At 45.5% G+C, this 16,042-nt stretch overlaps 1 protein-coding gene across 5 annotated transcripts in view; it reads left to right on the plus strand.

Moving 5' to 3' along the window:
- Positions 1–5,819: 5,819 nt before the first annotated feature.
- Morc3 (MORC family CW-type zinc finger 3) overlaps positions 5,820–16,042 on the plus strand; it is a 44,401-nt gene continuing 34,178 nt past the window's right edge. For 2 of the 5 annotated variants that reach the window (XM_036203649.1, XM_036203651.1), the window contains exons 1-3: positions 5,831–5,974; positions 13,359–13,431; positions 15,513–15,645. In XM_036203649.1, coding sequence (XP_036059542.1) covers positions 5,936–5,974; positions 13,359–13,431; positions 15,513–15,645 — 245 coding nt within the window. In that variant the 5' untranslated portion in view covers positions 5,831–5,935. Of the gene's footprint in view, positions 5,975–7,043; positions 7,575–13,358; positions 13,432–15,512; positions 15,646–16,042 lie in introns of those variants that run through there. The other 3 variants (XM_036203653.1, XM_036203650.1, XM_036203652.1) reach the window with 3 other exon arrangements.

Here is a 16,042-nt window from a genome sequence, read left to right on the forward strand (position 1 = left end):
TCAGGGATTGGTTAGTTTTTTTCTGCTCAGGGATTGGTCAGTTTTGTGGGTTAGGGGCAGAGATGGCCCTGATCTCAAAGCCAAACTGTGTTTCTTTCACTGGCCTTTCTTAGCTTTTTGGCTCTAATTGTAAGGCCAGGGCACATTTCTTTCACTGACTCTGATTCTAGGGACAAAGAGTGTTTCTTTGGTACTGGTTTCAGAGTCAGGGTACGTTTCCTTGGTTCTGGGTTTGGGGACAGAGTGTTTCTTTCTCTGGCTCAGGTCCCAGATCTAGGCTGTCAGCGCTGTCCTAGCAGGCCCCAATTAAAACAGTAAAGAAGGAAGGCCTGGGTCAGGGCTGATAGGACCAGGGCTCGGTCTACTGCGCACCCAGGAGCCCGAGACTGTGGCCATCTAGCCAAAATACTTCATCCTGTTTCTGCTATTTGGCTGGGGTTTTTTTTTTGTTTTGTTTTGTTTTTGTTTTTGTTTTTGTTTTGCTGGCAGTTGCCACTACAGTCATGTTAACAAAAGAAGCTGACCAACTGACTTGGGGCAGAAACTGTTCCTCCTTAGTATTGGTAAGTTTTCATCGACACCTTCTCTGGATAGGTGGAAGTCTTTCCCATCCTAATCGGGAACAGCCTCAATGGTCACCAAGATGGTCCTTCAAGAGTTCATCCCTATGGGTTGGGGATTTAGCTCAGTGGTAGAGCGCTCGCCTAGCAAGCGCAAGGACCTGGGCTCAATCCTCAGCTCACAAAAAAAAAAAGAGTTCATCCCTAGATTTGGATTGCCCCTTTCCCAGGGTGTCTGACAATGGCCTGGTCTTCATGGCCAAATCTGGCAGCGTTCCTAATTGTTGATTGGAAACTGCATCATGCCTGTAGGCCACAGAGCTCAGGACAGATAGAAAAGATGAATGGGTGTAGTTGGAAGTTTTCCTGTGTCCTGCCCGGCCCTGAGATCCCACAGCCACTTATAAAATAATCATTCAGAGGCTTATATTAATTATCAACTGCATGGTCTATGGCAGGCTTCTTGCTAGCTAGCTCTTTCATTTTAAATTAACCCATTTCTATTAATCTATGTATTGCCACATGCTCTGTGGCTTTACCTGTCTCCCATTACATGTTGTTCCTTGGACCATGGTTGGGCGTCTCTCCCATCCTGCCTTTCTCTTTCCTGTATTTCTGCTTGGATTTCCTGCCTGCCTCCAAGCTGCCTTGCCATAGGCTAAAGTAGCTTATTTTTTAACCAATAGGAACAACATATATTCACAGCATACAGAAAGACATCCCGTAGCAAATGAGACCTTAAAGGGGACTTTTTAAAAAAAAAAGATTTATTTATTTATTATGTATACAGTGTTCTGTCTGCACATATCCCCACAGGCCAGAAGAAGGTGCCAGATCTCATTACAGATGGTTGTGAGCCATCATGTAGTTGCTGGGAATTGAACTCAGGACCTTTGCAAGAGCAAGCAGTGCTCTTAACCTCTGAGCCATCTCTCTGGCCCTTAAAGGAGACTTTAAGTATGTCCTTGAGACCAGTGAAAATTGGACCAGCCTCTCACCTTTTGTCCTAAGCACCAAGTGCTGCCCATATCCAGGTGTTTTCACCTCATTAGAAATCATGTTTAGGAGACCTCCCCCGCCCTGAAATATTAATAAATCAGAAATTACTATCCACTTCTTCCTCAAGTCCTTATAGGCCCTGCAACAGACCCAAAGGGCTACTCACCAGACAGTTCGAGAGGCCATGCCTTTTTGCCTATATTTCAGTCTGCCCACAAGTTCCAGCCTGAAGACTTTGTATGGGTAAAGAAGTCCTGACCCAAAGTCTGCAGCCAGCATGGTACAATCCATACCCTGTGGTCACCACCACTTCCACAGTACTGAAGGTTACCAATGTCACTCCATAGATCTACCACACCTTGCTGAAGGAGGCTACAGAAGGCAATCACAGGTAGATTATTATCAGGTCATCTGACCCCCTGAAAATGAGACTGATATGGGCCCTATAATTATGGTTGTCCTTTTTGTCTCCCTGTGGGAAAGGCCCAAAGCCAGGAACTTGGGTATGGGAATTCAGAAAGACTGGGCCCAGGAGCTCATGGCCAATCTGTTCTCTGAGACCCAACTAGCCTTCCAGGTAGATTTCTGTAAAATATTACATCCAGAGGCTACCAGGGGATGGATGGTTTGCTTACTCCTGGGGAGAAACACAGCTCTGGGGCTGCGAGCCCACTGATGAAGAGCTGGAACTCCCATCTATTCAGTACTATGTCTACACAGCTGACAGCTCCTTGAGGCAAATACCATTGTGCTCAGTTGTGAAACCAGTTCTTCCTGGGAGCATGGTGATCCCTTCACAGGCCCAGAAAAAACAAAAACAAAAACTACTTGGGGTCCTCTGACTCATTGGCCCAAACTGGCCCATCTTGGTTCCCCCAGAATATGAACCCCCTAAGGTGGCAAGCCCTGAACTCCATTTCCCCAGGAATTCCTTTAATAACTTCAGGGAACAGAGGTTCAGGAATCAGCAGAGCCAGCCCCTCAGTGTTCAGGATGCTGGAAAGTTTATCAGAACCTTTACCATTCTCAGCCAGACATAGGTCAGCACTGCTGGCTGTGCCTAGACCCCAACACCCACATTATGTTGAGATGAAACCAATCAAACATGCAGGGTTGTCTCTTCAAAGGAAGAGGTGAATAGTCTGCTTTTCATTCAGAAGGCTAGGAATGGATGTGGTTAGAAGCCTGGTGACCTCTACGCTATCTGTAGGGCCAAGCCACAGCTGGCTCCCCCAGACTCATGTTTATTCCAATCATCCTCTCTGGACTATTAACTTGGGTTTAAAGCATGACTACATCGAAACTTCTTGTAAGGTACATGTGACCTCTTCCATGAAGAAAGAAGATAGGATTAGGATGGCGAACAAGGGACAGCCAGAGTCCGCCAATTCTTCACTAGATGCAAAAACACCACATTTTTTTATATATACATATATAATTTTCTTTCTTTTTTTTTTTCAAAGATTTATTTATTTATTACGTATATAGTGTTCCACCTGCATGTGTCCCTGCAGGCCAGATGAGGGCATCAGATCTCATTACAGATGGTTGTGAGCCATCATGTGGGTGCTGGGAATTGAACTTGGGACCTGTGGAAGAGTAGTCAGTGCTCTTAACCACTGAACAATCTCTCCGGCCCGAATATCACATTCTTAAAATGAATAGAATCCATGAATGGAGAGATGCTTACTGGTTAAGAGCACTGGCTACTTTTCCAGAGACTGGTTTTGGTTCCCAACCCCCAAGTGGCAGCTCGCAAAACACCTGTAACTCCAGTTCCAGGGCATCTAATGGCTTCTTCTGGTCTCAGGCAGGCAGTGTTAATAGACAGCGGGTCCGGAATAAAGAAGAATTTATCTGCACAAGAGGAACTGGGTAAATTTTATGCTTCTGTATTACTTGAACTTTTACAAATAAAATTATTTGGCTAGAATCTCCAGCTCACTCCTGCTTGAATCCCAAAAGTTTCATTATTCTCTCTCTCCAAACCCCACCCTCTCAGAGAATCTCCAACAAAGAAAGGGCACTAAAAAGCCCAGTTCTGCATTCTTGGTGGCTGCAGCAGCTCCTCCCCTGAAGTTGCCTGTGGCCCAAGTCCCTGCCTAAAGCGGTCAGCTTTTGACCATACTTGGGCACAAACCCAGCCTGTGGAGGACACGTCATCCCCCCTCACCTACAGGGTATATGAGCTCCCTGCTTTAGTTCTGCTGCATTGTAAGCATTGCAGCTCCAATGGAAAGGGATCCTGGCAGTCGGAAGGTAACGAGTACCACAAAGTCACCGTAAACGCAGCAGCCCTGCTCCAGGGAAAGGTTTCCCCAATGTAACACCTCTGCCCCTGCAAGGGAGGGTTTCCCCAGCGAAAGTGTTGCAGTTCTGCTCAGCTATGCTCCATTTTGGCAAAAGAAGCTCTCACCTAGACTTCATTCAAGAGATTTATTAGGAGGGAAGAATCCAGGAGGGTGGCTGCCTCCGCCAGCATGGGAAAAAGCAGCAGCAAACTGAAGAGGCACAGGGCTCATATAGGGCTTTTTAGGGGTGGAGTTTTTCCAGGTGGAGATTTCCAGGGTGGGAATTGGTTGGATCTCAATTCTTGAGCTTGGACAAACTCAGAGATTGGCTGGATTTTGTGCTCAGAGATTGGTTGATTTCATGCTCAGGGATTGGCTGGTTTTCCTGTTCAGGGATTGGCTGGTTTTCCTGCTCTGGGATTGGTTGATTTTTGTACTGAGTTGGTCAGGGGCAGAGTGTGTTTCTTGCACTGGCTCTGGTTTCAGGGCTAAAGTGTGTTTCTTTGGCTCTGGCTTCAGGGTCCAGGTGTGTTTTTTTGGCTAGCTCTTTTACCCTTCATGCGTGACTTCTCTGGCCCCAATCTCTGCGGCTGGAGGAGTCACCCGGGAGTTGCTTTGCTCAAATAAACCTGCTCTTTTACTTTTTCAATTCAGCTTGGTCTGGCTTACTGCATTGGCAGAGAAACCTATTATCCCGTTAACAGAAAAACCTATTAAAAATGCATAACTTTCATAAGGTTGCAGTAAATATTCTTGCAAACTTCTCAACTCTGTCTTGTACTATTTGACAGCCCTTGCTTGCTTCATTTCTACATCTAACTCAGTGCAATACTGGGCTCCATACACGATAAATTAGCGTGTCCGTGTGCTATGACTAATGTGGGCCCAGGGCAGCTTTACTATACTGCTGCCAAGACAGGCTCAATAAAAACCAGTCAGAGGGCTGGAGAGATGGCTCAGAGGTTAAGAGCACCGACTGCTCTTCCAGAGGTCCTGAGTTCAATTCCCAGCAACCACATGGTGGCTCACAACCATCTGTAATGAGATCTAGTGCCCTCTTCTGTGTACATAATAAATAAATAAATCTAAAAGAAAGAAAGAAAGAAAGAAAGAAAGAAAGAAAGAAAGGGACAGAATCCCAGACACTCAAAACAAACAAACAAACAAACAAAAAAATAAAACAGTCAGAGAGTAGACCTAAGTTTCTATTTACTGTAAGGCAAAACCCAGTTCCAGGAAAAGTCATAAACTGGCACCACCCCAGAACAGGCCAATGAGCATCCAAGGGGAAAATACCTAACATTCCAAACTCAGGATTTCTGATCATTACAGATAAGATCACCAAATGTCCCTGAGCCCAGCACATGCCTACCCTCTTTCACCAAGATACCCCTAGATGAATGTCAGCCAATCAGGGTCCTGAACCATGAAAATCCCCTCACCCCAACCTATGCTATGATAAAAACCCCACCAGGCTCGGAGCTCTCTGCTATCACGACTATATCAGACAGACCGAGAGCCCAAGCTTGAGCTTGAATAAAGGCTCTTTGCTTTTGCAAATGGATTCGTCTCCTGTGGTCTTTCTGGGGTCCCCGAACTCTGGGCATAACAACCACCAGGATAAAAGCTGATCATTTTCAGGCAAATCCAAAAAGCAATTGTTTTCTTTGTTTTGTCTTGTAAGGTTTCAATAACATCCTTACTAATGGACATGGGTTACAATTTTGCAGTGCGATTCTCATCCGAGTTTATCTAGCTTCTCCACACACATCATTCTTCGCGCCAATCTCCATCCAGCCTCCAGGTCCAGCTAGCAGCAGTTTGTGCCCGCTTGTTGCACGCATGCGCCTTACACCTGAGTTTTGGAGGGGGGGAAGCGGCTGCGCGCGCAGCTGGTCTGGACCGAGTCCGGCAATACTGCCTACATTTCCCCATTCGGCTTGGCCCGAGGCGGAAGTGAGTGGGCGGGGCCTCGTGCGCTCGGCCCGCCCCGGAAGTGGGCGGGACCTCGAGCCCCGCGGCGGACTCTCAGCCTCCCAGTCGGGTTGCGGCCGAGGCCGGTCCTGGCTTTGTAGCTCTCTCAAGATGGCGGCGCAGTCACCCAGCGGGATCCGCCTCAGCGCGGTGAGCAGCCGCGAGGGGAGGAGCGGGCCGGGTCCCAGGAGGGCGGGCGGGCGGGCCCGCGAGGAGGGTGGCAGTGGGCGGCGGCGACTCGAGGGCCCGGCGCGGCGGCCACGGGGGTCGCGGCGCGGCCGCAGAGCCGCCGCCATGTCGCTGCGCTCCGAGGAGCGGCCGTGAGGCGATGGGTGCGCGCCGGGCGGCTCGGGCCGGGCTGCCGTCCCAGCCCGCTGCGGGCGGCTTCCTCTTCTCGGGCTCCGCGGCCGCCGCCAGCTGTTGTCGGAGCCGCGCCCTCCCCCGCCGGCCCGCCCGGCCCCGAGCAGCCCGCAGGCGCGGAGCCGCACAGCCGCACAGCCTCGTCGGGGGCGGCAGTCGGTGCAGACGCTGTCCCCGCTCGGGTCCGTGTCGCGCGGGCCTGGCCCCGAGGCCCAGGGCCTCTGGTCTCCTCTTCGCTGCCCGGGTCTGCCCCTCTGCCTCCGCTGCTGGCCGTGGCGGATTCTGACAAACCCCTCTGAAGCGGTCGGGAGGGGTCACACTAAAGGACTTGCACTTTCAGATCCAAAACATGGTGGGCGTGGCTCCCTCACCTGATGAGTCCTGCAAAGTTTTTACCTCTGCAGGCCCCGAGGCTCTGGGCAGGGAGAGTACTTCCTCAGCCGAGGAGGCCGGGGTTTGGAGGGTGGCTGCTGGCTTTGGGGTGTGGGGGCTGTGGTGTGGCATACCTGTACCCCCAGCTCGGGCGACCGAAGCGAGCCAATTCTAGGACAGCTTAGGGGACACGGGGAAGCCCTGCCTCAGACAAACGCGAAAAGGTACTCGGTGTTACTAGATTTCATTGCTGAGCGTCAGGATTTCCGGGGGCACCTTCCGTAGTTCCTCGCTGGCACTCGGAGAATGCGTCTGCTCCACGTTCATTCATTTGGCGGTGTTCTTCATATGGGATGTGATAGTCCGAGTGTGCATGAAATGTTGCCTCTGCCTATTTGTGAGGTTGAGTGTTCTTCACCTCTTTTGTTGCGTTTCTGTTTTAAATTGCCTGTTCATACAGTTTGCCCAATTTTTTCCACATTTATTTATTTTATGTGTGTGAGTGGTTTGCCTGCATGTGTGCATGCATGTTACCCTCCTGTGTGCCTGGAGATGAGAAGAGGGATTCAGATCCCTTCACTTACTGAGGGAGTGAGTTACCTGTGAGGTGCTGGGAACGGAACCCTGATCCTCTGTAAGGGCAGTAGGTGCTCTTAGCAATGAGTTCGGTCATTCTTTCTCTTGAGAGACTTGTTTACATATTCCAGGTCAAGGACCTTTAGTTAAATAGTTTGTTTAATGAATGGTGTTTAGTAGTTAAAAGAGTAACTTTATCCTTTCTTTATGCATTCTTAGTTCTTCTCCCCAACTGGGTGAATCTGGACAGAGTAATAACATTCACCATTCTAGAGCCCAAAGAGTTCTTGTTCCCAGGGAAATAATAGAAATTATTCTGTGGCAGGGCTGGAGAGATAGCTCAGCAGTTAAGACCACTGGCTGTTCTTCCAGAGGACCCAGCAACCTCATGATGGCTAACAACCGGCTATAATGGGATCTGATGCCCTCTTCTGGCATAAAGGTGTACATGCAGATAGAGCACTCATACATAAAATAAATAAATCTTTTTTTTTTTTTTTTTAAAGGAAGAAATTATTCTGTGTCAGTTTTGGGTAACCAAGGTCTTGGTGGTGGTGGTGGTGGTGGTGGTGGTGGGTGTTAGGGGTTATCCAACAAGGGTCTTCTGTTTGCCAGGAAAGTGTTCTGTCGCTGTATCCCCAGTCTTATGGAAGCTTCTAAAAACAAAAGTCATAGATGAGTACATTTGCCACGTAATTGGCTAGAGTGTCAGGTAGCAGAGCAGGGAGATCTCTGCTATGCTTAACAAAATACATTGAGAGTTTCACCTACTGAGAATGTTAGGTCAGACACAGGGTTGCCGGTAGAGAGCTCTAAGAGGGATTGAAAAGTCAGGCCTTGTGGCACAGATTGTATTCTCATCTACTCTGGAGGCTGAGGAAGGGAGAGTATAAATTAGGCCTGCCTGGGCTACGGAGTGGTTCAAGGCCAGCCTGGACAGCATTCTCAAAATAGAAGGGAAAACAGACTGGGGCTGTATTTCAGTGGGACAGTACCTACATTCCATGTGTCAGGCCCAAGTTCAATCCCTAGCACTTGAGAGGCGGGCACTAAAGATAGTTCAAGGGAATTTTGGCTGCTTTACAACATTCCATTTCTCAATCACGGTGTAGTTAGCCAGACATGTACAGGATTTTGAATGCAGATGAAGCTTCAGGGAGCTTCCATTCACACCAGTTAGCCTCAGATATTAGTTCTACTACAGAGTTTGAAACCTCTATTCTGGGTCAGGGATATAGCCTAGTGTAATGACACACACTTAGCATGTGCTAGGCCCTTGGTGCTACCCCAGTACGAAAAATAAAGACAAGTGATATTTCTTTTAAAAGTCACATCCAAGTGACCAGGTGTAGTTGCACACACATATAAGTGTTGTAGAATATTTGTTTAAATATGTAAAGATGTGTTGCTGTTTTACCTTGCCTGCCTAAAGCACCTGATTGGTCTAATAAAAAGTTGAACAGCCAGTAAAGAGGGAGGAGGTGTAGACAGAACTTCTGGGCAGGGAGAGTTAAGTAGGAGGAAGAATTTAGACTTGAGGAAGAAAGAAAAGGAGACAAGATGCCAGGGGCCAGTCAACTAGACAGGGAGGAAGCAGGGAAGTAGGACACACAGAATGAAAGAAAGGTAAAAGGCTCCAAGGCAAAATGTAGATGAGGAGAAACAGGTTAAATTAAGTTAAAAGAGCTAGTGGGACAAGCCTAAGATAAGGCTGAGGTTTTCAAATAGGTCTCTGTGTCTCTTTGGGAGCTGGTTGGTGCCCAAAGAAAATTCCAGCTACATATAAACCTACTACTAAGAAGGCTGAGGCAGGAGGATCAAGAGTTCCAGGCCAGCTTGACCATGTTTCTTGACCCTTTTCCTAAATAAGAAAGATAAGCCACAGCTATCTTTCCCAGAGTACTCCCAGCTAGAGTCATGATCAGGAGAAAAAGGTGAATTAGATGTTTAACTGGTTCTGGATCGAGTTCCCACCCTCCCCACCTCATTACATATTGCATTCTCTTACTCTTCAAAATGGGCGTGAAGGGCTAGGGGAATGGCTGAGTTTAGTAAAGTACACGGGAAGCATGAAGTCCTGAGATCAGATCCCCAGCCCCCAGTAAGTGTCCATAATCTATCTATAATGTCAGGGAGGTACCTTGAGCGCTAGCCAGACTGGTGAGCTCCAGGTTAGTGGAAGACTGTCTCACAAATAAGGTGAGCATAATTGTCAACCTCTGGCCTTCACATTCATGGACACTCATGCACACCCAGAACACAAAAAAGATTGAATTGATGCTGGGACTGGTAGTGTGTTTTTATAGTTCTAGTTACTCAAGAGACTGAGGCAGGGGAATCACAAGTTCAAAGCCAGCCTGGACAGACAACTTAGTGAGACCCTGTCTCAAAATATAAGAGGACTGGAGATAGGACTGGAGATATAGCTTAATGGTAGAGCACTTGGCCTGGCAAGACTCTAGACCCCATCCCTAGTATACATAAAGACAAACAAACAAGAAAACTTGCCCTGTACCTGTAACCCAGCATGCAGGAGGTAGAGGCAAGTTCTGTGAACTCTTGAGTGTCAGGATAGCTTCATCCACATAGATGAGCCCAGGCCAGTCAGAGTAGCATTGGGAAACCCTGTCTCAAAAGTAACGATTGAATGAAAGGAGGAAGCAAGAAAACCAAATTCCTTAAAATTGGCAGTGTTGCCAAATAGAGTGTTCTTGAGACCCTGGGTTCATCCCTTTTCAGACGCACCCAGCATTTATCAGTGGGGAGTCCTTGACTGGATAGTCCTGTCCTGGGGTCCTTCCTTTAACCTTTCCACAGGACTGTGAAGACTCACTCCCTTAGTAAGCCCTCACTTAGTGATTAACAGCATAGGCTGGGCCTGCCCTCATGACCTCACTTCTGACATGGTTAGATGTGTAGCTTTGGACAAGTTACTTCCTTTGTACCCAAGATTCCAGTCCGAATGATGAGTGTGATAACTTTACCCATAACAGGATTGTGTTTTAAGTTTTTGAGGAACTGTCACACTGTTCTATAGCAGCTGTACATTTTACATTCCCACCAAGTGTCAGCCTAAATAACAGAATGTCTCTCCAGAACAGCAGATTGCAGTAGCAGGGAATTGCAAGAGGAATATAGTAACCATCACGGATGTAGGGAGGCCAAGGAAGACAAGCATGCTAAAAGGAAACGGGAAAGGGTTTTGTTTTGAACAATTGTCCTTGGCTGCAAGAACCAGGAGCCAAGGATCCTGTCAGCACAGGGTGATGGTGAGTTTCTAGACAGGTGACATCGCAGGACTATTTTCATCTATATATGAGGCTGTGGTTTCAGCAGTCTTTTGTGATGGTTTCTGTTACCTGGCAAATGTTTTCATGGATATTCCCTCCCTGTATGGCTTTCCCTGGTTTTGTTTTGGTCCTGACAACTTGCTTATTTTTGTAGGCTCCTTTTAAGCACAGCTAAGGGGAGTTTCAGGGTCAGCTACATAATTGGGTAAGTAAGCAGCAGTTAACATTAGTATATTTTTAATTAGCTGAGGTTTAGTCTTACCACTTTTGGACACATCTGCACAAGCTTGGATGTGACTCAGAAGGGGACTGATAGGTTTGTCCTCGAGACACTGTGAGGCTGACTTAGACACTCTGTGTTCATTCTCTCCCTTGGCCCTGAATGTAAGGGTCTTGTTGATAAAGGGTCCTTTGTTAGAGAAGACACCTGTTTGCCCTTCTCAAGAACTGGAACCTGAGTTCAGTTGTGAAAGTGGGAGAGTTTAACCCCTTCAAAATCCAAGATGCGTGTACCTGTTAAGCAAGACCTCTGCTCCTAGTGTATGCCCCCCCTTTCCGGTTTTCACTGTTAGTTGGGTTACTGGGGGAGGGGTGCTACGGAGGCCAATTAACAGCTGTGGTGTGGAGAGGTTGGGATGCTGCAAGTTCAGAGCCAAGTTACCCTTAGGACACCTCTGGCCCCCTTAATAGCCATGTATTGCCCTCCTCTGTGGCTTTGGGCCATTAGGTAAATCACTTGAAATGTACCAATAGACCCTTGGTTTCCATCCAGCCAAAGGGTCAAGGACTGCTGTCCAGAGCAGCTAGTGCTGAAAGCAGTGTTTTCTTTCCTAGCTTTACTGTGTCTGGAGCCTGATAGACCCAAAGGTCTTGACATGTGTCTGCCTTGTTCTGCTACTGTAACTATCTCATCAAAACATTCCCATACTGGGCCATAGGTTCTAGGTAACCTAAACCTGTGTTCCAGCCATGGTCACTTAGATTTGGCTCTACAATGAACTGTCTCTTACCCCTTTGAGGTGAGAGCTATATTTTTTCATGTTGCCACTGTTCTTAGATGTATAGTTCTAAATTTTGATATAGTTTGGTTTATATACGTTTTTGTTACATTCAAGAAATGATTTCCAAATCTAAAGTCATGAAGCTTTTCTCTTCTAAAGTCTAGCAGTTTTATCTGTTATTTTAGGGTTTTGATCAATTTTAACTTAATTCCTATATGTGTTGTAATTTAGGAATTTGGTTTTCCCAGTACCATTTGTTGAAAAGGCCTTTTCCCTGTGAGTGATCTTGGCACTGTATTTATAGGGTTTGACTGTAAGTTGCTTGCTGACTTGCTAGTGTGAATCTCGTTTTGGTTGTCCTTGGAGTCCACAGCTGGCTCAGGTTATCCTGTAGGGACCTGATGTCTTTTGTTGCCTAGGTTTTTATTTGTTTGTTTTTCTTGAGATAGATCTTCAATAGCCCATGCTAGCCTCCCAACTTAAATGACCTTAAATTTCTGATATCATGATTCTCAGGTGATGGATGGAATTACAGGCTCTTGGTTACCATGCACAGTTTTATGAGGTGCTGGGGGTTAAGCCTAGAACTTGATGCGTGTTAGGCAAGTGGTCTAGTGGTCTACGTACTGAGCTATATCCCCAGCCTCATGTGTTGGGGAAGTAGAGGCAAGAGGAGCAGAAGTTTAAGGTGAGTTCTAGGCTATCCTAGAATACACAACTCCCCCCAACTCCCAACAGAGTAGCTCAGTGTAGCTCTGGCTGTCCTGAAACTCACTCTGTAGACCAGGCTGGCCTTGAACTCACTCATAGAGAGCCGCCTGCCTCTGCCTCCTAAGTGCTGGGATTAACGGCATGTACCACCAAGCCCAGCTAATGATTTTATTTTAGTTTAGTTTATTTTTTTAAAGATTTATTTATTTATTATGTATGCAGTGATCTGTCTGCATGTGTCCCTGCAGGCCAGAAGAGGGCACCAGATCTCATTACAGATGATTGTGAGCCACCATGTGGTTGCTGGGAATTGAACTCAGGACCTCTGGAAGAGCAGTCAGTGCTCTTAACCGCTGAGCCATCTCTCCAGCCTGATTTTATTTTATTTTATTTTTTTGTATTTGAGTAATTTGTCTGCATGTACATATGCACGCCAGAGGATGGCATTCCACATTTGTGAGCTGCCATGTGGATGCTGGGAATTGAACTCATGACCTTTGGAAGAGTAGTGAGTACCTTCAACTACTGAGCCATCTTTCCAGCCCTGCCCTTTAAAAATAAAGTGTTTAAATTAAGTGATTATGTGTGTGCATCAGTGTGCCTAAATTGCTCAAGAAATTAAACTTCCTATAGTATAGGGTTGATTGGCCTTTCTCTCCTTCATATCTGTTATTAAGAGTAAAGTCATACTTTAACACTTGGAAATTGCAGTTGTTTGTTATTTGAAGAAGTCATGGATACATACCAGGCCAATGTTCAACTTCAATAAACTTGGAATAGATAATACAACCAACTCAGAGTGTCAAATACTAAGTCTCTGTGAGGCTGCCAGCAGTGGTTACTTAGTAAGGTTATTAGACCAATCAGGACACTAATGAATGAGCAAACACCTCTTGGCAAAGTCTTACCTCAAAGTAGGGAGGTTTAGGAAATGGTGTTTGTCAGACTTTAGGGTCTCAGCTGGGTCATTTAAAAACAGGTCTTACAAAGGGAATTGGGAAAGCTATGGCATTGTGGGCATAAGGAGACAAGTTCTTGATGGGTGAGCTATTGAGTTATTTCCCCAGGCTTCCAGGAAGCTTTAAGGTTTTATCTCTTTGGAGCAAGCAATTAAGTCATTTTTTATTTGGTCTCAGTGTTGTTTAACACAGAGACAATGTATATTGGATCTTGTGCTCATAATTAAGGATACATTAAATTATATGAACTGTTGGTTTGTTTCAGCTTTGCCCGAAGTTTTTACATACAAATTCTACTAGTCATACTTGGCCATTCAGTGCAGTTGCTGAATTAATAGGTATGTAAATTGATATTTCATATGCTATCTGCTAATGTAATTATAACTTAATAACTTCTGAAACTATACTTGTTAAAATTATCCTAAATAACATTGGTGTAAAAGCTGACTTAACAGTTGTTTAAGTTCATAGCACGTGAATCACTCCTCACCTTCCCCATACTACCAGGTGTTTCCATATGTGCTAAGTTTACAAATATTTTTACTAATTATGAAAGTAAAAAATAAGAATATGCTTCACAGTGTGTGTAACATAATAGAGTGGATTCATCTTTCATGTGTTAGAATTAATATGTTAAATTTATGATAGTTTCCTATTTCCTCCAAGGGAATGATGAGGTCCAGGAATATGCCTTTATCTACTGAGCATGAAGCAGTATATATGTAGTATTCAGATTTGTATCATGAGGTCATGATTTTCTTCTTAGGACATTACATGAGCAAGCATAGTTTTTGTTTGTTTGTTTGTTTTTTGTTTTCAATGTAGGCTTATGTTTTAAAGGGGGAAATATTGTTCTCAGGAGTTTTCTTTGTATATTTTACAATGGGGTCTTTATCAAAGGAAGGTCCTACCTGAGATACGGGAGGAGGAGGGATTTCTGAGTATTTGTTTGTTAAGGAGGGGTCTCTAGGCTGGCCTGGAACTCACAGTAAGTAAGTCTTGGTCCTCAGTTTCTCTAGTGCTGGACTTGCAGGATGAGCACCCTGCCCAGCTCGCAGGAGCCCCTTTCCTTTGGTACACTACTAAGGGTTTCTAACATCAGGGCCAACAAGCAGTCAGTTGATTTTATCTTCTCTCCCCACTCTACAAGACTGCAAGTGTTGTGTTTTTAAACGGCAGCCTGGCAGAGATACCCATGCCTAACAGTTGTGTTCCCTGTGGCATGAACAAGTTAAGTTCTTAATGAAATACTATTTTATCTTTCCTGAAGTGGTTGGAAGAGAGTAATTGTAAGATCCTTTATAGAACACTAGATTAAAAGCCATTTTTTAATTCTTCTTCTTCTTCTTCTTCTTCTTCTTATTTTTAATTTTGTTTTTCTGTTTTTTGAGACTGGGTTTCTCTGTGTAGCTTGAACCTGTCCTGGAACTCACTCTGTAGACCCAGGGTGGCCTCGAACTCTCGAGGTTCACCTGCTTCTGCCTTCCAAATGCTCGGATTAAAGGGGTGCACCACCACTGCCCGGTTAGATTTTTATTATTATTATTTTTACATCCCGACCAAAGTTTTCCTTCCCTCCTCCCTTCCCAGACCTTACCCCACCTCCCTTTCCTATCCACTCCTCAGTTTCTATTCAGAAGAGGGCAGGTTTCCTATGGATAGCAACCAAACATGGCATATCAAGTTGCAGTAAGACAGGGCACTTCCCCCTGTATTAAGGCTGGATAAGGCAGCCCAGTATGAGGAAAAGGGCCCAAAAATCCAGAAAGCCATTATTTCCAATAAATACTTCTAAGTATATTCCAATTGGAAATTATTCACATGGGTCTTGGATAAGTCACAAATTGATTTTATTACTGGCAAGTTAAATATTTTTCATTTTTAACATAGTTTTTTATTGTGCCTGTTCTGAGAAATGGGTATATAAGCAAGATGTTAGGGTTAAAGTGAGAAGTGCACAGTGATGGAGTTGTACAGATGGAAGAAACTTCACACGGATCCCAATGGTAGATACTTGTAGGAGGTGAATCTTCCGTTTGTATGTAGCTTAGACAAAAGGGATACTGCCTTCTCATTCTGAACTGTTAGTTAGCTTCTGTGTCAACTCCAGTGCTCTGCCCTCAGTTCTGTTTCCTTAGGATAAATAGCCAGGCTGGTTCTAGGTCTTTGGGAGCATGGTGTCTCACACCTCAGTATGGTAGTTGCTAGCCTTCATTCCCTGCATGCTGTGAAGGGCTGGGGAGAACTAATTATGATGCAGTCAATGGAGGCAGTTTAGTTGTGTGTTTTCAAACCTTAGGAAGTAACTAGCTTTTAAAGTAATAATGGTATTCTAGTACTTGCTACAACATTGTTCTAATGAACGACTTCTTCATTAGAAGTGCAGAATCAGAACTTCTCAAAATCCTTTGTCTTCCAGATAATGCTTATGATCCTGATGTGAATGCTAAACAGATCTGGATTGATAAAACAGTGATAAATGACCGTATATGCTTGACCTTCACTGATAATGGCAACGGGATGACTGCAGATAAGTTACATAAAATGCTGAGGTGTGTCCACGAGTTATATTTGGGGAAGTGATGGCGTCTGCCCATTTGAAAATTCACTTGTGTCAGACAAAACACCATTCATGCCCTGAAGTTTGTTTTTAACACGCAATGCCATCTCCACAGTGTGATCAGTCTTTCATTATTTCCGACAGCTAGATTAGTAGTAGGCACTCCCACCGTGCCTGTCACCTTCCCCGTGTCTGCCTTCCCCGCAACCCCAGCCTTCCTTTAGGGTCGGAGCACACAGGTAGTAGCTGTTTTTACTTTGGTGTGAAGTAGGCTTACCTAATAGAGTTTCCTGTGGGAATCAAGGAGTGTCTTTAAAGAGCTTGGGAGAATGAAGGGACATAAAATACTCATGTGGCCTCGGTGAAGTGTCTGCACTGGGTACAGAACT

This window comes from Onychomys torridus, chromosome 12 (assembly GCF_903995425.1).
Source record: "Onychomys torridus chromosome 12, mOncTor1.1, whole genome shotgun sequence".
Taxonomy (NCBI): domain Eukaryota; kingdom Metazoa; phylum Chordata; class Mammalia; order Rodentia; family Cricetidae; genus Onychomys; species Onychomys torridus.